Here is a 22,552-nt window from a genome sequence, read left to right on the forward strand (position 1 = left end):
CAAACAGGATTTGGCACGCGTGATACACGCTCAGACCAAAACAAAATCGATGAATGGGTATCCGCTTTTTCTATCTCCATTAATTTTCTCGTCTTACCTTAGGCCGAAACATTACTGTCATTAGCTTAGAAACACCTTTCGTGACTGGCCGGGAGAATGCCTCGCAAACGCAAGGTAAAATTTCAAGTATTAGTTGGAGCAGAGCGTGCCGAATCAAGCTTGAATGAGTGTTCAAAATTTGATTGCTCTGCGCGTACTCCGTTTGTTTGGATGTAACTGCATACACAGGGAGAGGAGGCAGGTGATTCACAGCCAGCCAAGCGAGTGAAAACCAGTGATCCTCCCGCCGAGGTCAGCCTGTACTCTTGTCTGTGGGGTAGACTATAGCCAACATGTGTGTTGAGCTTGTGTTTAAAATACCTGGTTGTGCGTTGTATTAATTTTTGTAGTTGTGTGTGTGTGGGGGGGGGGGGGGGGGGGGGAGGGGCAAAATATTAATGGCCCAGCTCAAAAATAAAGAGGGTATCAATGAATCGCACAATTTTACACGGAGGGTTGGCTTACACATCGCCAGTACGCACCGGGGCCGTGAGTGCCTATTGCGGCCTCTCCCCATCCATGTGGCTTGCGGTTATGTCGTTATCTTATGAGCACCACTCCTGTGCGTATCAAAATTGTACGGTAGCAGCGAGGAGCCGATATTCACTTTTAATAGGCCCCGGATTTCACCTACATCAACTGTGATTATGGGTCAATGCACGTCAAGAGTCCCTCGCCAAGAGTATATGCTACTGTGATTATTGGTCAATGCGCTACGTGCTGCTTGTATTACATAGCCTGCCTGCACGACACCCTGTACTCGTGTACTTACACTCACAATATCTCGTATCAGCTCAACCGTTTTTGTTGGGTTCGCTCGAGTACCAGCACAATCTCTATGCGCGTGGACTAATAGATGATAATATGCCAAATAACGTGCAACTAGGCTTGAGAGGGCATCGCACACAAGTTGCATACAAATTATACTACAATGTGTACACGGTAGGCCCTGAATTCTGCAGGAGCACAAGTCACAGGTAACCGTACAACTTTGAACTTTGTATGCAACTACTCTGCAATGCCCTCTCAAGTCTAGTTGCACGTTATTTGGCATATCATCTATTATCTTGGAGGAATGAACTGCAGTTCCTTACGAAAGTTGGTTTCAAGCCGCAGGGAAAGTGTGGTACAGTGGGCATGTAGTTGATTTCCCTCCGTGCACGGATAATCAGAGGTACTGCATAGCAGGAAAATTTCGGACGGAATTTATTTTCGTACAATTTCGTACATGGCCTCTTTTGGACTAAAATAAATTCTGCACTAAAATGTGTTCATGTGAAATTATGTACACTACACAATAGTATACATGCGTACTGCTTGCGAACACGTGCATTTAGCATGCAACACTGTGCGAAAATAAAATCCGTACGAAAGGTCGAAATTCAGCTTTGTCCGAAAATTTCCTGCTATGCAGTAGCTGCATGATGTAATGAAGGCGGCAACCCCGCACATCAGGCCCGCAGAAAGGAGATCATAGTTGCATACTGTTGGCTGTGGACTAATGTTGTTGTGCTAGTTCTAGGTACAGGTGGAATCATTCCCTTTTCGCACACGCACAGTGCGTACTTCATTCGAGTCGTTCAAGATTGCGATGCCTTTGGCGATTTGCATGCATGAAAGATCTCCGAATTCTTCGAGCCCTATTCCTAAATTATGCCAGTTTCTTCGACTTCCAGGATAAAATAATTCTCCAACTACCTAGAGACAATTCGAAAGCACCCTTAGTGTATTGACTTGGATTCCTCCACATAGCAGCACTCCAAGTCTAACGATGATCCTGTCCACTGTTTGCTTGGTGTGTGTGTGTGTGTGTGTGTGTGTGTGTGTGCGCGCATGTGTGTGTGTGTGTGCGTGCATGTGTGTGTGTGCGCATGTGTGTGTGTGTGTGTGTGTGTGTGTGTGTGTGTGTATGTGTGTGTGTGTGGCAGGACGAGTCCACTGAGTTAGCTGCTGCCACCGCCTCTGGCAGCGACAAAATGGCCTGCACTCGGCTTGCAGCTAATGGCAAGTAAGTGCCATGATGTTGACATTGATTGAGGGTGGTGCTGGTGTTGATGCTGGTGCTGGTGGTTGGGATTCATGGCAAGTGGTGTGAACACCTGGTGTAATGTTTGACTATTATCTATAGAAAGGCAGAGACTACCACTATATTGCACCCCAACATGCTCACACACTCAGACTCAGACATGCCCATCGCGGAAGCGATGATAGCGAACAGCTATGTTAGACATAGCAACTTGTGCTGGGATTACACCATTCAACAGCTTGCAAGGCTGATGAATTGACTGCCACTAGTTTTAGCCTGGTATCCACCACAGCTGATTGAAGTGGCTTTTTCTGGCCAGTGAATCCCTACTTTTCATTTTTCATTGTTTTCCATTTTTCCATTCTTTTTTGACACACACACACACGCCACACCACATACTCCGACGTACGCTGGCTGTTGGTAACCACCCAGGAGAGTGAAAGAAGAGCTAGGAGAACGAGAAAGAGAAGAAAGACGTGTGGAAACGTAATCGTCGGGAATTGAACCTGCAACCTCTCGATTGGAAATCGACTGCGCATACCACTGCACCATATGGGACACACACACGCACACACACACACACACACACACACACACACACACACACACACACACACACACACACACACACACACAAGCCCCCCCCCCCCCCCCACACACACACACATCACACACACGCACTGTCCTGTCCTGTCCTGAACATTGCCGTTTCCGGTTACATGTCCCCTCGTGTGAGGGGCCGACAGACATGGAGAGTTGGGTTGAGGTGCTGTGTCGCATCAACGTCCTAGCGAGATTTCCTAGCCATTTCATTGATCCATTGGCTGCAGTGGGCTCTGCAGCAAGGTAGGGCGAGCCGCTGGCGGGTGTCACACGATGGTCCAGCAGCGGTGGCTTGGCCGTGCACTGGAGTAGCAGATGGGGGCATATCCAGGCATTTGTGGACGGCCAGTCCGCCAGGGCTGCGAAACCAGCGAAGACATGCGGTGCATTGCCTGCTGCCAGCCTGGTCTGCTACGGGTTTGCGACGCTCTTCAGTGCACTTGTGGCGTGGCAGGCCGCTCTTCGAAAAGGATCTGTTACAGATACTGCACTGACTCCGTTCACGAGAGGCCGGCTGTGGTGGTGAAGCAGTTCTGAATGCTGTGCGCCACTCTCCCCGCTGCTGCGCGGTGTCGAACCAATCTTCTTCCAGATGGAGGTGACGGATGTCAGTTCGGACGGCATCACGCCAACGCTTTCGGGGACCACATGCAGGGCGTGTAGGTAGCAGTGACCCGAATAACAGCTGGCGAGGGGTGCGGTCGTCGTCCATCCTGGTAACGTGGCCAAGCCACTCCATCCGCCGTCCAAGCAGGCGAGTTGGGATATCGTCCTGCTTGGTGTCATTCCAGATCGCCAGGACTTGGGTGTTCGTTATTCGGTCACTCCAGACTGCCTGTCGGGTAATTCCAAGAATCGACCGAATGCAGCGGAAGTGAAAAGTAGATAGGGCGGTGATGTCCTGCTGCAGAGGTACCCAACATTCGGAGCAGTACAGCAGCAGTGACAGTACGCACGCTTCATAAACCACACGCTTCGTAGCAATGGACAGGTTAGCGTCCATGAAGACCGAGCGACGGAGTACACCAAAAGCCCGTGATGGCCCTTCAATGCGCGACTTGATGTCTTGGGAGGAGCGGCCAGTAGTGTGTACCAATGAACCAAGATAGCGGAACTCCTCGACACTCTCGACAGTGTTCCCTGCCACTAGTAGGGGAAGCCGGTCGGCGGGTTTGATAGCATAGCCAACTGGCATGACCTTCGTTTTGGCGAGGTTCACCTTGAGACCAAAGACGGCAGCTATGTCCATAAAGATGGTCAAAACCTGTTGCGCGCCCGTGTACGACGTGGCAATCAAGGCTGAGTCGTCAGCAAATTGGCAATCGTTGTGCATCTTGATGACGTCGGTCGCTTTCCGTCGAAACAGCAGTTTACCACCTGTGTTTGTAGCAACAGGAAGACCAATATCAGGGACGTTCTCGATCGCCCTGTACCACAGTTGAAAGGCAGCCCACATGTAGATGTTAAATTATGTTGGCGCCATGCAGCAGCCCTGCCGAAGACCATTGTTAACCTCGATTGGCTCGACCTGGATATTGGGTAGAACAAGTGCGAGTGAAACGATTTGATGATGGTAATAAGATGGTCGGGGACCCCAGCCCTGCTGAGTACTAGCCATAGGCACGAGCGATTTACGGAATCGTAGGCCTTGCGTAGATCCACAAACACAAGGAATCCTTTGCAGGGGTGTTCGTATAGCTTTTCGGTGATCTGCCGTACAGTGAAGACCATATCGGTGCAGGAGCGACCTCTGCGAAATCCACATTGCGTGTCGGGCAAGAGGTTTTCGGCTAGTGTCTGTAGCATGCGCTGGATTAGTGAAGCAACAGCCTTCCCGACGACATCCAGCAGTGCGATCCCGCGACAGTTGTCGCACAAGGCAAGGTTTCCCTTCTTGGGGTTGGGGAGCAGGTTGCAATCTCGCCAGTCCTGGGGAACCTCGCCGGTCCTCCACACCGCCTGGACAATGTCCATCAGCTGAAGCATGCACTCATCTCCTCCAGCCCTCACCATCTCAGGCAATATTTCCGAGGCCCCAGCAGCACCGCCGCCACGCAGGCGTCCCACAGATCTCCTAATCTCCTCGAGACTCGGCACCTCGGCAAGCTGATCATCAATAGTCTGCTGCTGCAGTTCATTCACAGTTTCAATATCAATTTCACTCCGGATGTTTAGAACGCCAGTGAAATGGCATCGGAAGCGCTGGCCATGTTCCTCCGCCGATGTACATAGGTTTCCATTTTCGTCCTGCACAGCAACAGCCGGACTTGGTACGAGGCTGCGTCGTGCAGACTGCATAGCCTTGATACCATTCCACACTCGTGCTGAGTTGAACCGACCTTCGTCGATCTTACTCGCTTGCTCAGAGAACCAGTTGTCCTTGGCTTTACGTACTGCAAGACAGGCCCTGCTTCGGGCATTCTTGTATTGCTGGTGATCTTCATCCCATGTCCCATTTGACACCCATGTTGCATAGTATTCATTGCGGTCGTCGAGCAGCGGTTGAAGCACACACACACACACGCACGCACGCACGCACGCACGCACAGGATTTCACCCAAAAGCGAAATGGCATGCAGTATTTTCTAGGATGTTTATAGCCGCACCCGTATAAACCCTCCTCTCTTAGAGCAAAGAGTCATACTAAAGTTTGCAACTTTCTTTGCATTGAAAATTCTGTCTGAAATGCATGTGCAGGGTTCAAGTCGTAGGGCAAATTTCTGGTCAACTTGACAAGTTTTAGTGGCAAAAGTGTGGCTTACACTCTGTAATGGAGTTTTAGTACAGTGCTGCTCAATGAAATCCAGTCACGTCACTCAAGTTTGCGCCTTACACCATTTCGCAGCCTGGTGTTCGCGGGTCTAGGGCTGCTTAACGCCCGACGTGTACTTGAGTGACGCGACTGGATTTCATTGAGCAACACTGTACATGTGCCGTAGCACTGCAGCCGGGTGCCCACGGCATGTCCTGTTACAGTTTGGAAATGATGCTATGCTCCGTCTGTGTGCACACTTTTGTCAGTGTTGTCGTGTCAGTAGACCTGAAAACGCTGTGCGCTGCATTCAAGTATACAGGCGTCATACGACATTTTGGCACGAGTGGGCCCCGTATCGGCGCTGTTGTTTTGAAATTCAACATTATTCTGTTGTGTATATTTGCATGTAGATCGCATGCGTTGAAAGTGGTATCCTGGAACATCAATGGAATACGCGCATGGGCAAAGGTAAGGTGTGTGTTTGTTGTAGATGAGCTGCTCTTGTGTGCTCAACAAGCCTATAACTACCAACAGTGCGCGTCTTCTTTGAAGTTCTTTTCCTCTCCGTATTTTCACCACATCTTATTTAAAGTTATTTTGTTCACTACAATGTATTGTCTGTGTGTCCAGTGAGCTAGATCTAGTGTGTTTACGCGTGAAGAGAACGTGAGCGTGAGTTTGTGTGCTATTTGCGTGCAGAAAAATCCTCAGGCTTATCTGAAGAAGGAGAACCCGGATGTACTGTGCCTGCAGGAGACGAAGTGCTCGGAGGCTGACTTACCCGACGTATGTAGCATGCCACTGCCAACCTTGCCATAGTTGTTGTTTGTTTGCTGTTGTTGTTTGTTTGCTGCTGTTGGTGTTTGTTTGCTGTTGGTGTTTGTTTGCTGTTGGTGTGTTCTTTGCTGTTGGTGTTTTTTTGCTGTTGTTGTTTCATGTTTACACTGCTGGTTTTTTTGCTGGCTCTGGTCGAGTGCAAGGCTTTGTTGTGCATGTGCGTGTGTGTGTGCATGGTATGGCTGGGGTGTGACTGGCCTATTACAAGCACTATGATTGCCTGTACTGCTGACTTTGGAGTCTTGTAGGCTGAAGGGAAGTTGTAGCACTATATAGACCTCTTTACAATGTGCTCCATCCGTACCATGCACCATGTATACGCCCGTCGCAAAAGAAGCACGCGAATCTGCAAATGCACTGGATGTGCACCACCCACAGATTGTCTCTTATAGCAACGATAGCGGACAAGATCTGAATGAGACAGATCAAGACTAGCGCCAGATAACACAATCCACACAACCTGCGAAGCCATGTGAATCGACCACCAATGCACACCTGGTCTACACCACACGGAGTACATCGGCATAGAACGGCCAAGACAGTTACCTGTCTGTAGCACACACACACACACACACACACCTGGTCCTGGTAAACACTGCCATTGCAGTCACGTGTCCCCTTACGGGGCCGACAATATAGAACGACGAGCGGGACCACGTTCGAGAGAGCCATCTCCAGCAGCTATGGATCTGGCTTATCATCGGAAATGATTCCTCTCACGGCTGCCGCTAGAACTGGTCCATCACTCTCCACAACAGAGCGAACATTCCATGAGCCAACGCTCAGAGTCACACACACACACACACACACACACACACACACACACACACACACACACACACACACACACACACACACACACACACACACACACACACACACACACACACACACACACCCGCACACACACCTGCCCCCCCCCCCCACACACACACACGCCCACACACACGCCCACACACACACACACACACACACACACACACTCGCTCGTTCGCTTATTTTCAACTGACTCTATTTTCTTGTATTGCCATGCACAGCTTGGGCTAAGTGGCTACCACCAATATTGGAGCTCAGCAGAGCAGAAGGGTTATGCTGGAACTGGGTAAGAATTACACCAGGACGTACCCCCGGTATCTGAATACTGCCTTAGTCATAGTAGTAAAAGAGTGACTTAGCTTGATGAAATTTATGTTCACCACCACCACCACCACCACCACCACCACCACCACCACCACCACCACCACCACCACCACCACCACCACCACCGTCTTGCGCTGCAATTCATTTATTATGTATATATTATGGCATGGTTGGGAGGGCAATAATGGATTTTCAGTGCCCTCCAAGTGAGCCCGAGGGCTCACTTGGAGGGCACTGGGAATCCATTATTGCCTCACCAACCATGCGGCATGCCATAATGGATTTATCACTTTCAGCCTAACATTACTGAATACGCTAACCTGAAAGAATCAAAACTAAAGGAGAAAGTCGACCTCGTGTGCAGCAACACTTGAAAGGAAAGAAAGGAAAGAAAAAGAAAAGCTGGGATCGCCACTTTCGAACACGTGTTCACATGTACGCTGCACTGTACACAGTCACCGTGTTCAAATCCCGTACTGGCCGTAGATTTCACGCGTCCGGTGTCACTGTCAGGGTTACCACGGACGACGGGCTTTGGACGCGGGCGTTGGACTGATTTATTGCCCGCTCATACAGATCAGTGATTGGCCCGATCCAAGGAAACAGTCACGTGACATGTGATAAAAATTTATAATTACCTCTCCAAAGTTTCGCCCTTGGGCCTGTGGGATAATGAGATAACAAACCGGGAGTTTTAGACGGTTTCGCGACCTTAGACCACGAAATTCCAGAGGAGAAAAAGTATTGTTATTGTGGAAGGAGTTCTTGAGTAACTGCTAGGAAAAACCTCAGGACTGAGAGAGAAAACCAAAAAAGGAGAGAAGACGATGACAACCGTAAAAGGGATGATGCACTACGGTACAACGTTACCGTAAAATGCGTAGTACAGTGCATTTCAAAACTATAGACGCGTAGGGTTTTTGAAATATTTCAAATTTGGCTGGAACTTTTTGCGAATAGTTTTCGGAATATTGCTCAGGATCGCTCCACAATTACTCTCGTATAGTTTCTAAAGGATTGGATAACAGACGCCCAATTTGGAAAAATTTATGCACAAAGTGATCACAGATTTTATGTGGTATAGATGCTGGCATAACGGTTTTTGCCTAGGTACGCGTCTATAGTTTTGAAATGGACTGTAGTACCAGCGGTTGACACTTTGGGCAACTCGTTAGTACGGCTTTCAATTCAAATAAAGCAGTGATAAATATAATGACAAAATCAGTGGAGAACAATAAATTTGATTGCCGATGTCATGTGACTGAGTGGGGACGCCACATTACTCCCCCACCAGTGAGCAAGTCATACAGCAAAAGCTGAGCAGTGAATGGGCCAAACACTAAAGAGGAAACATATTTTTAAAAAAAACAAAGAAACAGGAAGAAACACGCGAAAGCGGGCAAAAGAAATAGACCAAGGCAAGCAATGAGGCGGACATCACACAAATGCGGGCTTGAGGCGGTCAATGGAGACCGTGTCTGAGCGACCATTGATCTTATCGGGCGATCCAATGCAACAGGAAAGCCCGGGCCACTGTTGGAGTCCTGCTGTCCGGTATTGGCAGTGCGTCTGGCCACCGAGTGTAGCGGTCAATACACGTAAGCGAATATGTGCAACCGGAGCATGATGGTAGAGGGCCAACTAGATCAATGTGGACAACCGAGAACCGTTCGCCAGGAGTCAAGAAACGGGAAGGGCTAGATTTGGTGTGACGGTGAACTTTGGCTTGCTGACAAGCTAAACAACGGCGGGTTAAGTCGCGGACATCCTTGCGTATACCAGGCCAGAAATAGCTAGCAGTGAGGAGACGTACTGACGAGCGAGTACCAGGGTGAGCAAGGTTGTGCAATTGGTTGAAAACAGCTTCGCGGAGAGATGCAGGTACATACGGACGGAAAGAACTGGTAAAGATGTCACCATGCAGATACGTATTAGGGCTGACGTAGCGACACGACCATTGAATGAAAGTGCCGGGAGATGGGGCAGATCGGAGCTTGACCAAGTCTGGGTCAGATTGTTGAGGATTAGCGAGGGCAGCAAGGTCGGTAGCAGGCACCACTGTACACACGTCGGAGGGCCGAGATAATGCATCTGCAACAGGGTTGGCAGCACCACTGACATGTCGGATGTCGGTGGTAAATTCAGAGATGAAGGCCAAATGACGTGATTCCCTCGGGCTGTAGTTTGAGAAATTTGAGGAGAAAGAGAAACAGAGTGGCTTGTGGTCAGTGAATACATGAAAACCACGACCCTCTAGCTGCTGCCAGACATGCTTGATGGCCAAAAGAAATAGCTAACAATTCCCGGCCGAATGTACTGTAACGGGTCTCCGCTGGTTTCAGGACTTTGGAAAAGTAGGCCAGTGGCTGTTGATCGCTACCCACACTGTGGTGTAATACAGCACCAATGGCATAATCGGAGGCATCCACCATGAGCCTTAGCTCTGCGTCCGGCAGTGGATAATGTAGCTGAGTGGTGGCAGCCAAGGCAGACTTGGCCTCGGCATATGCATGCATAGCGTTGGCATCGAACACCACAGGTGTGGTAAAACACTTCACTTTCTACTGTACAATCATGCACACACTGTCGCGGACAGCTGGCCAGCAGCTGCCGCGACAACTTCAAGATGGGAGAGAGACCTGGTTTGTTGTTACTTCTTTCACCACATAAAGAACACTGCTTGGAGAGAGAAAACTACCGAGAGAAGGACACGAAGCACTACAAGAGAGCACTCCGAAAAAGGATTCGCTCGCATGGCAGCGTATGCATGCTCTGCCAGCGTACTGTGTGCAAAATGTGAAACCAAAAATAGATTATCATGATTTTGCTGCGTGCAAAAGCCAACCAGTTTGGGAAGTGCATCGTAGCGATCCCGCGATCGCGTATCGACGCTAAGATGGCGGCTGCACTGGAGCGCTGACAGTGCGTGCATGCAAAAAAGGAAAATAAATAAATCAGAAAAATGCAGTTCAAATAAGGGTGCGTTTGGTTGGTACGATCTAGAACAGGATCGAACAGCTGGTGCACATAGTGCAGCCTCATGCCAACCAAACGGTACTGTAAGACATGTATATATAACGAGGAAGCAAATCTAACGTTTTAACGGATGACATTTCTTCGTTATAATAAGATCCGTTGAGGCCGTACTGCTTCATATATGCTGTGTGTGGATATGGCAGAATACTGCAAGATCGTTAACATATCTTCTCGTTAACCTATGAATTTTGGACAATCGTTAAATTTGCGACTCGTTATAATAACATGTCTTACAGTACTCAAGAAACAGAGCATATTTTTGTGAAAAATATGCCAAGCTTGGTGCATTCTTCAAAATTTGTATGGGTCACCATGGTCACTGTGTACGGTACGACAAGTCCAACCCAAAAGCGTATGCACGTGATCATTTGGGACCAAAATCGATGTTCCCGCCAGGTTTCACTGTGAAAAAGTGAAACTGCTCGGTCTGCGCCGGCCTCAAGGCCGGAGCAAGCAGAACATGTTCTGGCCGACCCAGAACAGGTGCAGTCCCAACCAAACGCGCTGTTCTGGTGAATCCTGTTCTAGATCGTACCAACCAAACGCGCCCTAAATCGACCGTTCGATCGAAGAGATAATAATTAATAATTCCACACATGCAATTCATTTCAGAACAAGATTATAGAGCGAAGCAAGTCATGTGTCAAGCTACCTTACTACAAATACTTACTATACCTAGAACTTAGCTATGGGCAGTGGACCTGGACCCTATCGCTCCTGGGATATACCTTAGGTAAGAGTGCGACGTAAAGACAAATTGTAAATACTGTAAATTCAAATTGCACTCGTAGCATGTATTCAAATATTGGCAGTCGACTAATCCGGCATTCGCACATATTGCGACAACAGGAGACAACTTGCCCTTTGGACGACCTTGGAGGAGAATGGTCAAAGGTAACAGCAGGGTAGCGCACTGAGGAATAAACCGGGAGTTTTAGACGGTTTCGCTACCTCAGACCACGAAATTCCAGAGGAGAAAAAGTATTGTTATTCTGGAAGGAGTTCTTGAGTAACTGCTAGGAAACACCTCAGGACTGAGAGAGAAAACCAAAAAAGGAGAGAAGACAATGACAACCGTAAAAGGGATGATGCACTACGGTACAACGTTACTGTAAAATGCGTAGTACTGTAGTGCCAGCGGTTGACACTGTGGGCAACTCGTTAGTACGGCTTTCAATTCAAATGAGGCAGTGATAAATATATTGAGAAAATCAGTGGAAAACGAGAGAGCTTGGAAGCTCAGGGCCCTACGCTATGCTTTTTTTGCCTAGCTCATCATGCATGTTATTAGAACTGATGGAAATGTTTTTCCATTGATTGGCTATAGTGTTTTACGTCGACCATGACGGCTACAATGCCCAACCATACCACAACGAACTGATCGGCTACATCATTGTATTGCAAAAAGTATCCATCAGTTCGAATAACATGCATGATGAGCCAGGCAAAAAAGCACAGTGTAGGGCCCTGAGCGAAATAAATAAACTTTCTCTTGTCATTCAAGGGTATTACGACACCGTCTGCCACCTTGATGACCTAGGCAAAAAAAGGATAGGGAAGTTGTAAATTTTTCATTTCTCCTATTTTATTTCAAAACAATAACCTAGGATTCCAACCCGCACTATCGCTATGCATGCATTCCCCCGATACACTTCGCATACATACTCATTCTTCCAAGTTGCTTCACGTTATGATCTTGCATTTGAAAAGCCTATTTGAATATTGTGGCCATGGCCAGCTGTCTTTGATGGTACGGTACGGGACAGGTACGGGATAGCACCGGCATGCCGATGGCACAAACAAACAAACACGAAATTATAGCTGTGTGGACCCTGGCTAGCGCCAGACGATACTGAAGTATCGTCTTTTGCATAGCTACGGGAATAAATTTGATTGCCGGTGTCATGTGACTGAGTGGGGACGCCACATTACTCCCCCACCAGGAAGTGCCAAGTATACTCTGGTGGTGGTGACAGTGGCGGTGATCTTAGCTAAGAGATGATTCATGTCCATTACTGTATCGTGAAAACTGGTCCTGTATCACTTACTTGTTTGTTGTTTTGCAGTGTCAGCGTCCTATGCTCCGCTGCACATGCTCTTTCTCTGTTACATGGTCTATGCCCCCCCCCCCCCCCCGTGCTCTTAGAATCTCGATGTTACTGTATTGCCATCCTAGACGCTATTTCTCTGGTCCACACATGTTTGTGTGTGTGTGTGTGTGTGTGTGTGTGTGTGTGTGCGCGCGCACGCGTACGCATATGCGCGTGTGTATGTGTATTTGTTTCTGTATATTCTAGGCTTCTGAGCAAGACAAAGCCGTTGAATGTTACCTATGGCATCGGTATGTGAAGTGACTAGAAGTAGGCATTTGTATTGCTATCATGCCATGAGTACATGAGTACATGAGACCTAGAGCGTGCAGCTGGAGACCTATTTTCTGCATGGCTGTCTGTCATGGCGAAATTCCTGGATTACTCATACTTATACTTGTAGTCGAGGCAGGCAAGTGGTGGGAAGTCCCATAGTACATACACCTGAGCTGCAGTTGCGAAGCACCAGGAGATCTGTTTGAATCCTGTTTGTATACACTGCATCACTATAACGATGTAATCCAGTCGCCGTGACACCAAGCCATTCAAGCTGCACACTCCGGGTTTCATGTACTCTTGATTTAATATGCTTACAAGTTAGAGAGGATCTCAGATTCTCCAGGTAATTGTCCACAGATCTTGTTCTGATATTTGTTTTATGGAACGGAAAGGTGGCATAGAGCCCGAAAGAGGTGGCAAATTGCCCGTACATGTATATGCATATTGGAGTACATTCACGATCTCTGGCATCACCTGGCTGACCTCTACAGAAATTGCTCGTCGGTCACATGCCGAGTCACATGCAGGGTTGTGTTTAATGGCCTGCCTGCAGTGCCTGCAGTACCTGGGCAAGTGTCACATGGTCTGGCCCTTGTATTCTGACTACAGTACTGGTGACCATGGTAACTCACCACACGCTGTCATGTGACTTGTGACATGCAACAGTGCTAGTGCCCGAGGCCGGCGATCATGCATGCTGTGTGTCATGCGACCGGAGTAAATATCCTCTTTAGACAGTTTAGTTTAAAACTGATTTTTACAGCTTCACGTTTCACTGGGACCAAGCTGCTTGTAATCGAATATGAATGTTGTGTCAACCAACCCCGGCATCGATAGTTTGCATTTGTTGTCCGTCCAGGTTGATCGCACGCTTGTCATAATTATTCCATTTTCCCTCTTACCTTCATTGTTTTGGGGGGGGGGGGGGCAATGAAGTTGACTTCTTGCTGCAAGAAATGCACAGGATTGTTGTGTCGCTGACGCATACCCCTAGCCACACCTCAGTCACTCACGCACACCCCCATCCACAGCCACTCCAGCACACCCCCAGTCACTCACGCATGCCCCCAGTCACTAAAGCCCACACCCAGCCACTCTCTCTCTCTCTCTCTCTCACACACACACACACACACACACACACACACACACACACACACACACACACACACACACACACACACACGCAGTCACTCACGCACACACCCAACCACTTACGCACACACCCAGCCACGATATACCACAATACGGCACAAGGCTGTGTGATTGGCATCTATTGGGTCCTGACCAGAATCGGAACTCCGTTTTTACATGTATACCAAAGTATGACCCATGGATATGGTGATGAATTGTGTTCTAACCCAACACCACTGGTGATAAATATCGTATAGACTTTAAAACAATAATACATGTAAGAGGATGGAAAAAAGTGCTATAACTCCGAGTTTCACGCACTAAGTGATCATCAGAAAACAGACTATGGTATGGACTTTATATTGAGTGGTGGACCAGTGCCTCTGAGTGCTGCCACTCCTTGCACTGCACTGCTCTACATGTAGTGATGGTGTCACCCTGCATAGCCACTGGTGCACTGGTGCGTGCAGTACCATCACAGTTTTGTGCTGGCGTGACCTTCGCCTTACAGTATGCCACCCTTCGCGTGCCTGCGTGCCTGTCACTATCACATCATTCTGTGACAGTCAACATGTACAGTGTGAGCTATGGCATGCCAGGCTGGACTAGTGTGACCTTGTCAACGCTTCAACTCCTCACATCTCTTTACTACTTTGGACTAGTGTGACCTTCTCAATTCTATACACTTCTCACATCTCTTTACTACTGTGGACTAGTGTGACCTTGTCAACACTATACCCTTCTCACATCTCTTTACTACTGTGGACGAATGCTCCTGCTCTTCATTTCTTGGTGCTGCAGTTTGTTTTTATTCGTTCTACCCTCATTGTTGAAATATTTCCCTTCTTTGTGGATGTCCAGGCGAGGAAAAGCATGACAAGGAGGGTCGAGTCATCACGGCGGAGTATGAGGACCTGTACGTTGTGACTTCCTGTAAGTCGGTATCTGTCCTGCAGCAGTCCTAGTGTCTATGTACATAATGTTTAGTTTGTATACGAGTACGTCGTACAATTCACAAACAGCAACAGTGCAGCCGTCTTATGAGTGTTACACGAAACTCTGAGTAATGTCAAGGAAGGACCTGGTTGCACTGTTGATGTGTAATCTTTGTATTACTGGCTCTGTCTACTGGACATAGAGCCCTATACGCAGTCTGCGGACCTTAGACGCCTGTACGTATATATGTATGTGCAAAACTCTAGACTTCATTGCGATCGGTTCGGCCATTGACTCTGGCCATTGACTCTGAGCTCCGCTCGAGGCGACCTGATAAGGTCGACGGCTAGCTGTCTGCAGATTGAGTATAATGTATGTGCATGTAATATGTATGTGTGCGTATTTGTGTGTGTGTGTGTGTGTGTGTGTGTGTGTGTGTGTGTGTGTGTGTGTGTGTGTGTGTGTACTGTAAAACCGGGGATTTCCGGTCGTGTAATACTTTTGGTATTTCCCAAAAGCAAAGGTTCAGTAGCGCGAAAATTTTGGTAAACCAGTTTTCCAGATCCGAAAATGCTTTTTGCACACTGTGTGGCATGGCATTGTTGAATTTTAGGTAAAAATTACCTGTACCGAAGTTACCGTATGTGTGTGTTCGGAAAGAGCCGGGTTGAATGCTGCAATGTGTTTCTACTTTCCAATCAAGCTGCAGATGATCACTTCTCCTGAATTATCTGAATACCTTTTCTTTTCTTTTTTTCGATAAACGAACCATTCATACTCTCTCAGCTCACGGTGGAACAAGAGCTTGGTCCATGCTTTTCACTTCTCCAGCCAAGACTACATTTCAATAAGACTTTTGCACCATCGTACGTTCCGTACATTCCAGTTTGGTGCCCATTGTGGCAGGACAGAGGGCCGACAGCTTTGCAGATTTCATGGCCATCCTGCTTCTGTGTCACGATAACCTCAAAAGTGATCAGATAACAGCCGACATAGTGCTTGTCAACGTGCTTAGGGACTTTTTACTTTGGGGATATACCGTAACGTTTAATACATGAATTGTAAAATCTGATCTGTTCTGGTGTCATACTCGTTTTCTCACATGCATGTGTTTACATGTGTTGACGTGTGTGTGTGTGTGTGCGTGTGTGTGCGTGTGCGTATGTGCTTACGTGTGTGTATGTGTGTGTGTGTGTGTGTGTGTGTGTTTATTTGCTTGTCCTGTAGATGTACCGAATGCAGGAAGAGGGCTTGTGCGGTAAGCTGAAAGGAACGTGGCTGGTGTGTGTATCTCACAGTACGCTTGCCATTCAACTGTTACAAAAAGACTAGTGTTGAAACGATCTCACTGGGTACTCGTTAGCTCGCTCGCCAGAAACTCGGCTCGTTTGTTCGGCCAGCTCGTTTGCACTAACGAACACCGTACACCGTACTCCGTACACATGGCAGTACATGTCGACCGGGGAGTAGAAAAATATTTTACGACTCCCTGGTCGATCGAGAGTCCAGTCCCGCGCAAAGTGAAAATCACTCGCAGTTACAGTGACTGTATGCCTGCACAACACTTGAGTTGTTTCAGTTGTCGTTGCAGCTTTGGTGGACTCTATTGATGTCTTGTTCCTCATCTTCTGACCTGTCGCAGGATATGCTTCGGTCACCTCCATTCGAGTGAAAGTTACGCTCATTCGTTTGGAAATTTTCTCCCGCGATTCAGCGAAGAACAGGGCTACTTGCAATCTTTGCAAAACAGTCTATTCTTACAAAGGCTACTCAACGACGGCGCTGAAAAGACATCTCGACACCAAACAGCAGTCCGAAGTGAAGCAGCAGCAACCGCAAATGCCGGCGGTGATAATTTGCGGTGATAATTTGAACCAGCTGAAAAAATCGAACTTAGAAAAAAATATATTCAAAAATCATAATTTCATTGATGAAACTCGCTAGCTCGCTCGATAGCTTGCTCGTTAGTGGAACTGATCGCTCGTTTGTTATAGATACGCTCGTTTCAACACTAAAAAAGACACTATAGTAACGTATGGATACACTTCGTCTGTATATGGGCCGTTTGTATTGTTACCTCCCAGCGGGCTTTCAAAAGAGGAGATAACGTTAGTGACATCGTCACATACCCCGACGACTGTTGTCTGCAGTTTTATTTGTTCACGTATATTAAAATCCTGCTAAAAGCACTTCTTTCCATCCTGCCGCCATTCGTTGTGACACCTTTCAAAAAGTGAACCCCCACCGCTGAGCATTGACAAATACGTCAGTTTTATTGTGGTGTTGGGGTGGAGAGTTGCTGGCAAGCAACTGGCCGCCAGAGAGTAATAATAATAATAATAATAATAACCCAGATACGCGTACAACATGCACAGCCATGCTATACACGCTTCCGCTGCTGTTCTCTAGCTCTGTCCAATATTATATGTATGTCAATATCCGGCCAGAGAGTAAGTACTCTGAAAAAAGGTTTTATCTTCTATGTTGTTTTGCATGGCCTGTTTGCTTGCTTGCTTGCTCTCTCTCTCTCTCTCTCTCTCTCTCTCTCTCTCTTCTCTCTCTCTCTCTCTCTCTCTCTCTCTCTCTCTCTCTCTCTCTCTCTCTCTCTCTTCTCTCTCTCTCTCTCTCTCTCTCTCTCTCTCTCTCTCTCTCTCTCTGTCTCTCTCTCTGTCTCTCTCTCTCTGTCTCTCTCTCTGTCTCTCTCTCTCTCTCTCTCTCTCTCTCTCTCTCTCTCTCTCTCTCTCTCTCTCTCTCTCTCTCTCTCTCTCTCTCTCTCTCTCTCTCTCTCTCTCTCTCTCTCTCTCTCTCTCTCTCTCTCTCTCTCTCTCTCTCTCTCTCTCTCTCTCTCTCTCTCTCTCTCTCTCTCTCTCTCTCTCTCTCTCTCTCTCTCTCTCTCTCTCTCTCTCTCTCTCTCTCTCCTCTCTCTCCTCTCTCTCTTGCTCACACACACATGCACACGTGCACACACACAGCCTGGACTACCGCGTGAAGGAGTGGGACCCGGCGTTCCGTGCGTACCTGAAGATCTGCACAGCAAGAAGCCGGTGGTGATGTGCGGTGACCTGAATGTCAGCCACCTCGACATTGGTACAGTAAACACTATAAAGTCATAGGAGTGCAGTAACCACTATGACGTCATAGAGTGCAGTAACCACTATGACGTCATAGTAGTACAGTAAAACCTGCCAAGGCGACCACCTGTCCTAGAGGATCACTACAACTAGTACCAGTGGGTGTAATTTCCAGTCAATGACCCTGGGTAAGGTGACCACCTGTACGTGGGGACCACATTTGAAGGTCCCTTGAGCTTAGACAGGTTTCACTGCGCACATTATGAAGTCATCAGACAACAATTGTGCGGCCTGATGTTTACATACTGTAACATAGCATGAAGCTCTGAGTAGGAGTACTTGAAGTGCATATTCCTTAAGCCGAATGGCCGTGTACATGTACCGTAAAGTACCGCCAGAGCGCCCCGTCTCGCGAGAGCGCCCCACCTTGATTTTACAGCCAGAGAAAGGAAAATCGTATGGCAGAGTGCAACGAAGTGTGTACGATGTGAGAATCTTAGTGTACTAAGGTCACACTTGGCAGGTTTTGTGTGGAGCTTGTGTCCTCTTGAAGGTACGGATTGACTGCAAAACGTGCAATATGTGTACAAGGGTTCATGTCGTATGACCTACAGACAGCAGACCACCTCCACAATACGACCAGGAAAGGATGAGATGGTGGGGCGCTCTGGCGGTACTTTACGGTACATGTATGTCACGCAATAGGTCACATTGTTCATTCTGCTGTCTAAGACTAAAGGTGTCAAATGTTTCCGAAGTATTTGTCATTGCAGGGCGGGTGTGACTCCATGTTTTCTGTGGCGTGGTGGTTGTGGTGGCGGCGGTGGTGGATGATCCACGTCCCACAAACTATTTACAGCACTGTTTAATACTCAGTAGCCAGTTGTGTTTCTTTTTGTGTACTTGCCCCTCTGAATGAAGTCTGTGTTCCCCTTTCTGTGTGCTTGTTCGTGTGGATGAAGACTTGGCCAATCCGAAAGGGAACAAGAAGAATGCCGGCTTCACGCCCGAGGAGCGAGATGGCTTCAGCACTCTGATTAGTGAGGACTTCTTCGACACCTATCGTCACCTGTACCCGGATACGACCGCTGCCTACACTTTCTGGTCGGCCATGGGCAATGCACGTGCCAAAAATGTTGGCTGGTATGTCCTCTGCATCCTTGTGTATATGGGGGCAGGGCATAAGTACCTTCAGGGCTCACAGTTGCGTAGAAAAGCGTCGATTAGATGGGGGCGGTGCACGTGCTCCAAAATGCCAGCTTGGCCAATCAGCAGTCAGCATTTCGTCGCATTTTTGCTCGAAGTAGGGGGTGTTTGAAGGAGTTAGCAGCACTTCAGCCAGGTTCTACGAAGCTGGGACTTGGCCCAGGCACAGATGACAGGTGTTCCAAAAGATTTACCGAAACAAATTTTCATTACTCACACGGGTATGCCAGAGCATATGCGTAAACTTCGTGAGATATAGTACAGCATTCGAAAGGAGTATCCAAAAACGTCTCGGTAAATTTCTTTGCCAGGGTCTCCTGAAAATTTTGAGCCATAGATTGTCCAAATCGACCAAGGGGGAGATGCTCTGTACTAATTTTAGTAACCCCGAGTCCCAGCGGCGCGCAACCGCTTGCGCGAAAATGTGTGAAGATCAAACAACAAGAAAAACGCATGCATGCAGCAGAACAGCAACGCGTGCCGTCGAAGAGAAAATCATTGTGCACAGATTGTTCAGTGTTCTCTCCTCAGTTCGCCCGCGGCGTTGGTTGCTGTGCTTTCATTCTCGCTGGAGTTCTTGTGGCAGCGCATTTCGCCATCATGGAGGAACTGGCACCCTGGGAAACCTGGTCTCCATCCGATCACCAGCTCCGTGTGGTATCATCATGTTCTCGGCGTTACCTGCCTGGCGAGCTCTGACTCGTTTGTTTGTCTTCTTACCTGTGGAATCATCACGATCGCTCATTGTAGGATCAGCTCTTGGTCGAACATGGCATGTTGTTTTTACTGGGACTAGCACAGGTTGCGTTTCGCCTTCTCCTCCTAAATATCGCGAACATCGGCTCTAAAACTACGAGAACAGTACAAGTACAACTCTGGTTCTTTCTCTTTTCTGTTCTGTTTCGGATGCGTGGGATGTACACGATCGGTACTCTCCCGGGGTCACGCGACTCACGTGCACCAAACCCGCCCTCGCACGACGCTTTTGTCGATCCTGCATGCCTACTGTGAGCCCTGACCTTGCATGGGAGAGGGGACACTGTTATCTGTGTATGGGGTGGGGGGGGGGGGGGGGGGGGGCACGGGCGTCTGTATTTCGGTGGTTTTTTCACAGCAGGGTGACATTTCCTTTGAAACTGACAGGACTGGCCCTTGCAGTCTGGGACCCCTGCTGGCATCGAGAGAAAAGTCGCACCAGCATGCTGCTGTTGTTGCAGGTGCTGCTACTGTTGATTAATTTTGTTTTTAACTCGGATCTCGGATTTTTAATTTTGTTTTCAAATGTTTCGAAGTTGAACTCGGATGGTGAGCCAATTTAATTATGATAAAAAAAAGAGAAGGACAAAATGTTACGAGTTATGACTAACTGTCCACCAACGTGACCAGATCTTATACCGTCAGCGAATGCGACAAAATGGCTCAGTACTCCTTGCCAGTGTTGTGCTATTTTATCGCACTCGCTGACTGTATAAGATCTGGTTACGTTGGTGGACAGTTTGTCATAACTCGTAACATTTTGTCCTTCTCTTTTTTTTATCAAATGTTTCAATTCTTTATTCTTTATACGATGCTTCAAGGCTGCTAGGAGATTGTTGTTGGTGTTGACTTCTTGTTATCTTTGTACATTTTTTAAATATTATTTCATTTTTATTATCAATAACACTAAGGGTGCGTTTGGTTGGTACGATCTAGAACAGGATCGAACAGCTGGTGCACATGGAGCAGCCTCATGCCAACCAAACGCTACTCCAGAAACAGAGCACATTTTTGTGGAAAAATGTGCCAAACTTGGTGCATTCTTCAAAATGTGTATGGGTCACCATGGTCACTTTGTACGGTACGACGAGTCCAACCCAAAAGCGTATGCACGTGATCATTTGGGACCAAAATCGATGTTCCCGCCAGGTTTCACTGTGAAAAAGTGAAACTGCTCGGTCTGCTCCGGCCTCGAGGCCGGAGCAAGCAGAACATGTTCTGGCCGACCCAGAACAGGTGCAGTCCCAACCAAACGCGCTGTTCTGGTGAATCCTGTTCTAGTTCGTACCAACCAAACGCGCCCTAAGAACAACAGCAGTGAAATTTACAAGTGTGAATTTTAACAATGAAAGCGAGAGCAATAACGAATGTGTGTACTAACACTAAACTTGCAACTGAAAAGTGAACAAAGAAGAGAAAGAAAGAAAATATTATTTTAAAAATGCACTTCTGTTCGTTCTTTTGCATGCAGGAGACTGGATTACTTTGTGCTGTCCGAAGCCCTAAAGGAGCGCCTATGCGACTCAGTTATTCGCCCTGCCGTGCTTGGCAGTGACCACTGTCCTGTAACGCTCTTCCTCTCAGAAAAGTCATGATTATCATGATTTCCTCAGCCGCAAACGTATCCCCTGCTTTGGAACAACCGGCCTTAGCATGCCTCCAATGTATGTGTACAATTTGTACAATGTACTAGGTGCACCATCAACTGTGTGATATAATGTACTAGGTGCACCATCAACTGTGTGATATCGGATAGCAGGGTGTAGCCTGACCGTGGTGCATCTGCTGATGGAGAACATGGTGCCACGTCGCAGTGGTTAAAGTCCACGTACGTACGTCAAATGATTGCAATTCGTTGCTGTTCTCAGCCTAGCCAAGTGATGAATATTTTTTAGTTTTTGTAAAGTGCAGGAAAGCGTGTTGCAGATGTTCGGATGGCGAAAAACATCCAAAAGCAAGTTAGTTCCAGTCAACTGTTACTTTGACGCCAGTGGTGTATTGCAACGTGTACATTAAGGTTGCAAATTGTCATTGCCAATCCACATTCAGTGATCTTGCTGCGCTTGTTCTGCTCATCGGGTGGTATGATAAATTTATAATACCATCAGTTAGTTACCGTCATAATTATGTAGTTCCACTGTTTATTTTTTATTTTATAAAATGTTTTTTTGTGAAAGTTTGTTGCTTGCAGCATTCTAGGTGGCACTTCTATTATTGGTCTACAGTGCATTTCAAAACTATAGACGCGTAGGGTTTTTTAAATATTTCAAATCTGGCTGGAACTTTTTGAGAATAGTTTTCGGAATATTGCTCAGGATCGCTCCACACTCTCATATAGTTTCTAAAGGATTGGATAACAGACGCCCAATTTGGAAAAATTTATGCACAAAGTGATCACAGATTTTATGTGGTATAGATGCTGGCATAACGGTTTCTGCCTAGGTACGCGTCTAGTTTTGAAATGGACTGTAGCACTGACCATTATGTACTTTATTATTATTCATGTGTACATCCGTCCGTGAGTCATGTTTTTACTGAAGAGTGAATAGCTGTTACCTGAAGTTGTGCTTGGGGAGATGTAAAATAC

General features: G+C 47.5%; 1 protein-coding gene across 1 annotated transcript; it reads left to right on the forward strand.

The window, feature by feature from the left end:
- The first annotated feature begins 20 nt into the window (after positions 1–20).
- LOC135819461 (DNA repair nuclease APEX1-like) lies at positions 21–22,504 on the forward strand. Its single transcript, XM_065332680.1, is given in 13 exon segments — positions 21–174; positions 289–351; positions 2,028–2,107; positions 5,894–5,951; positions 6,183–6,269; positions 7,358–7,422; positions 12,794–12,837; positions 14,858–14,929; positions 16,160–16,190; positions 17,905–17,954; positions 17,957–18,019; positions 18,966–19,146; positions 21,437–22,504. Coding segments are annotated over 13 exon segments (936 nt in total). The 5' UTR covers positions 21–156; the 3' UTR covers positions 21,561–22,504.
- The last annotated feature ends 48 nt before the right edge of the window (positions 22,505–22,552 follow it).

This window comes from Sycon ciliatum, chromosome 1, assembly GCF_964019385.1.
Source record: "Sycon ciliatum chromosome 1, ocSycCili1.1, whole genome shotgun sequence".
NCBI classification, from domain to species: Eukaryota; Metazoa; Porifera; class Calcarea; order Leucosolenida; family Sycettidae; genus Sycon; species Sycon ciliatum.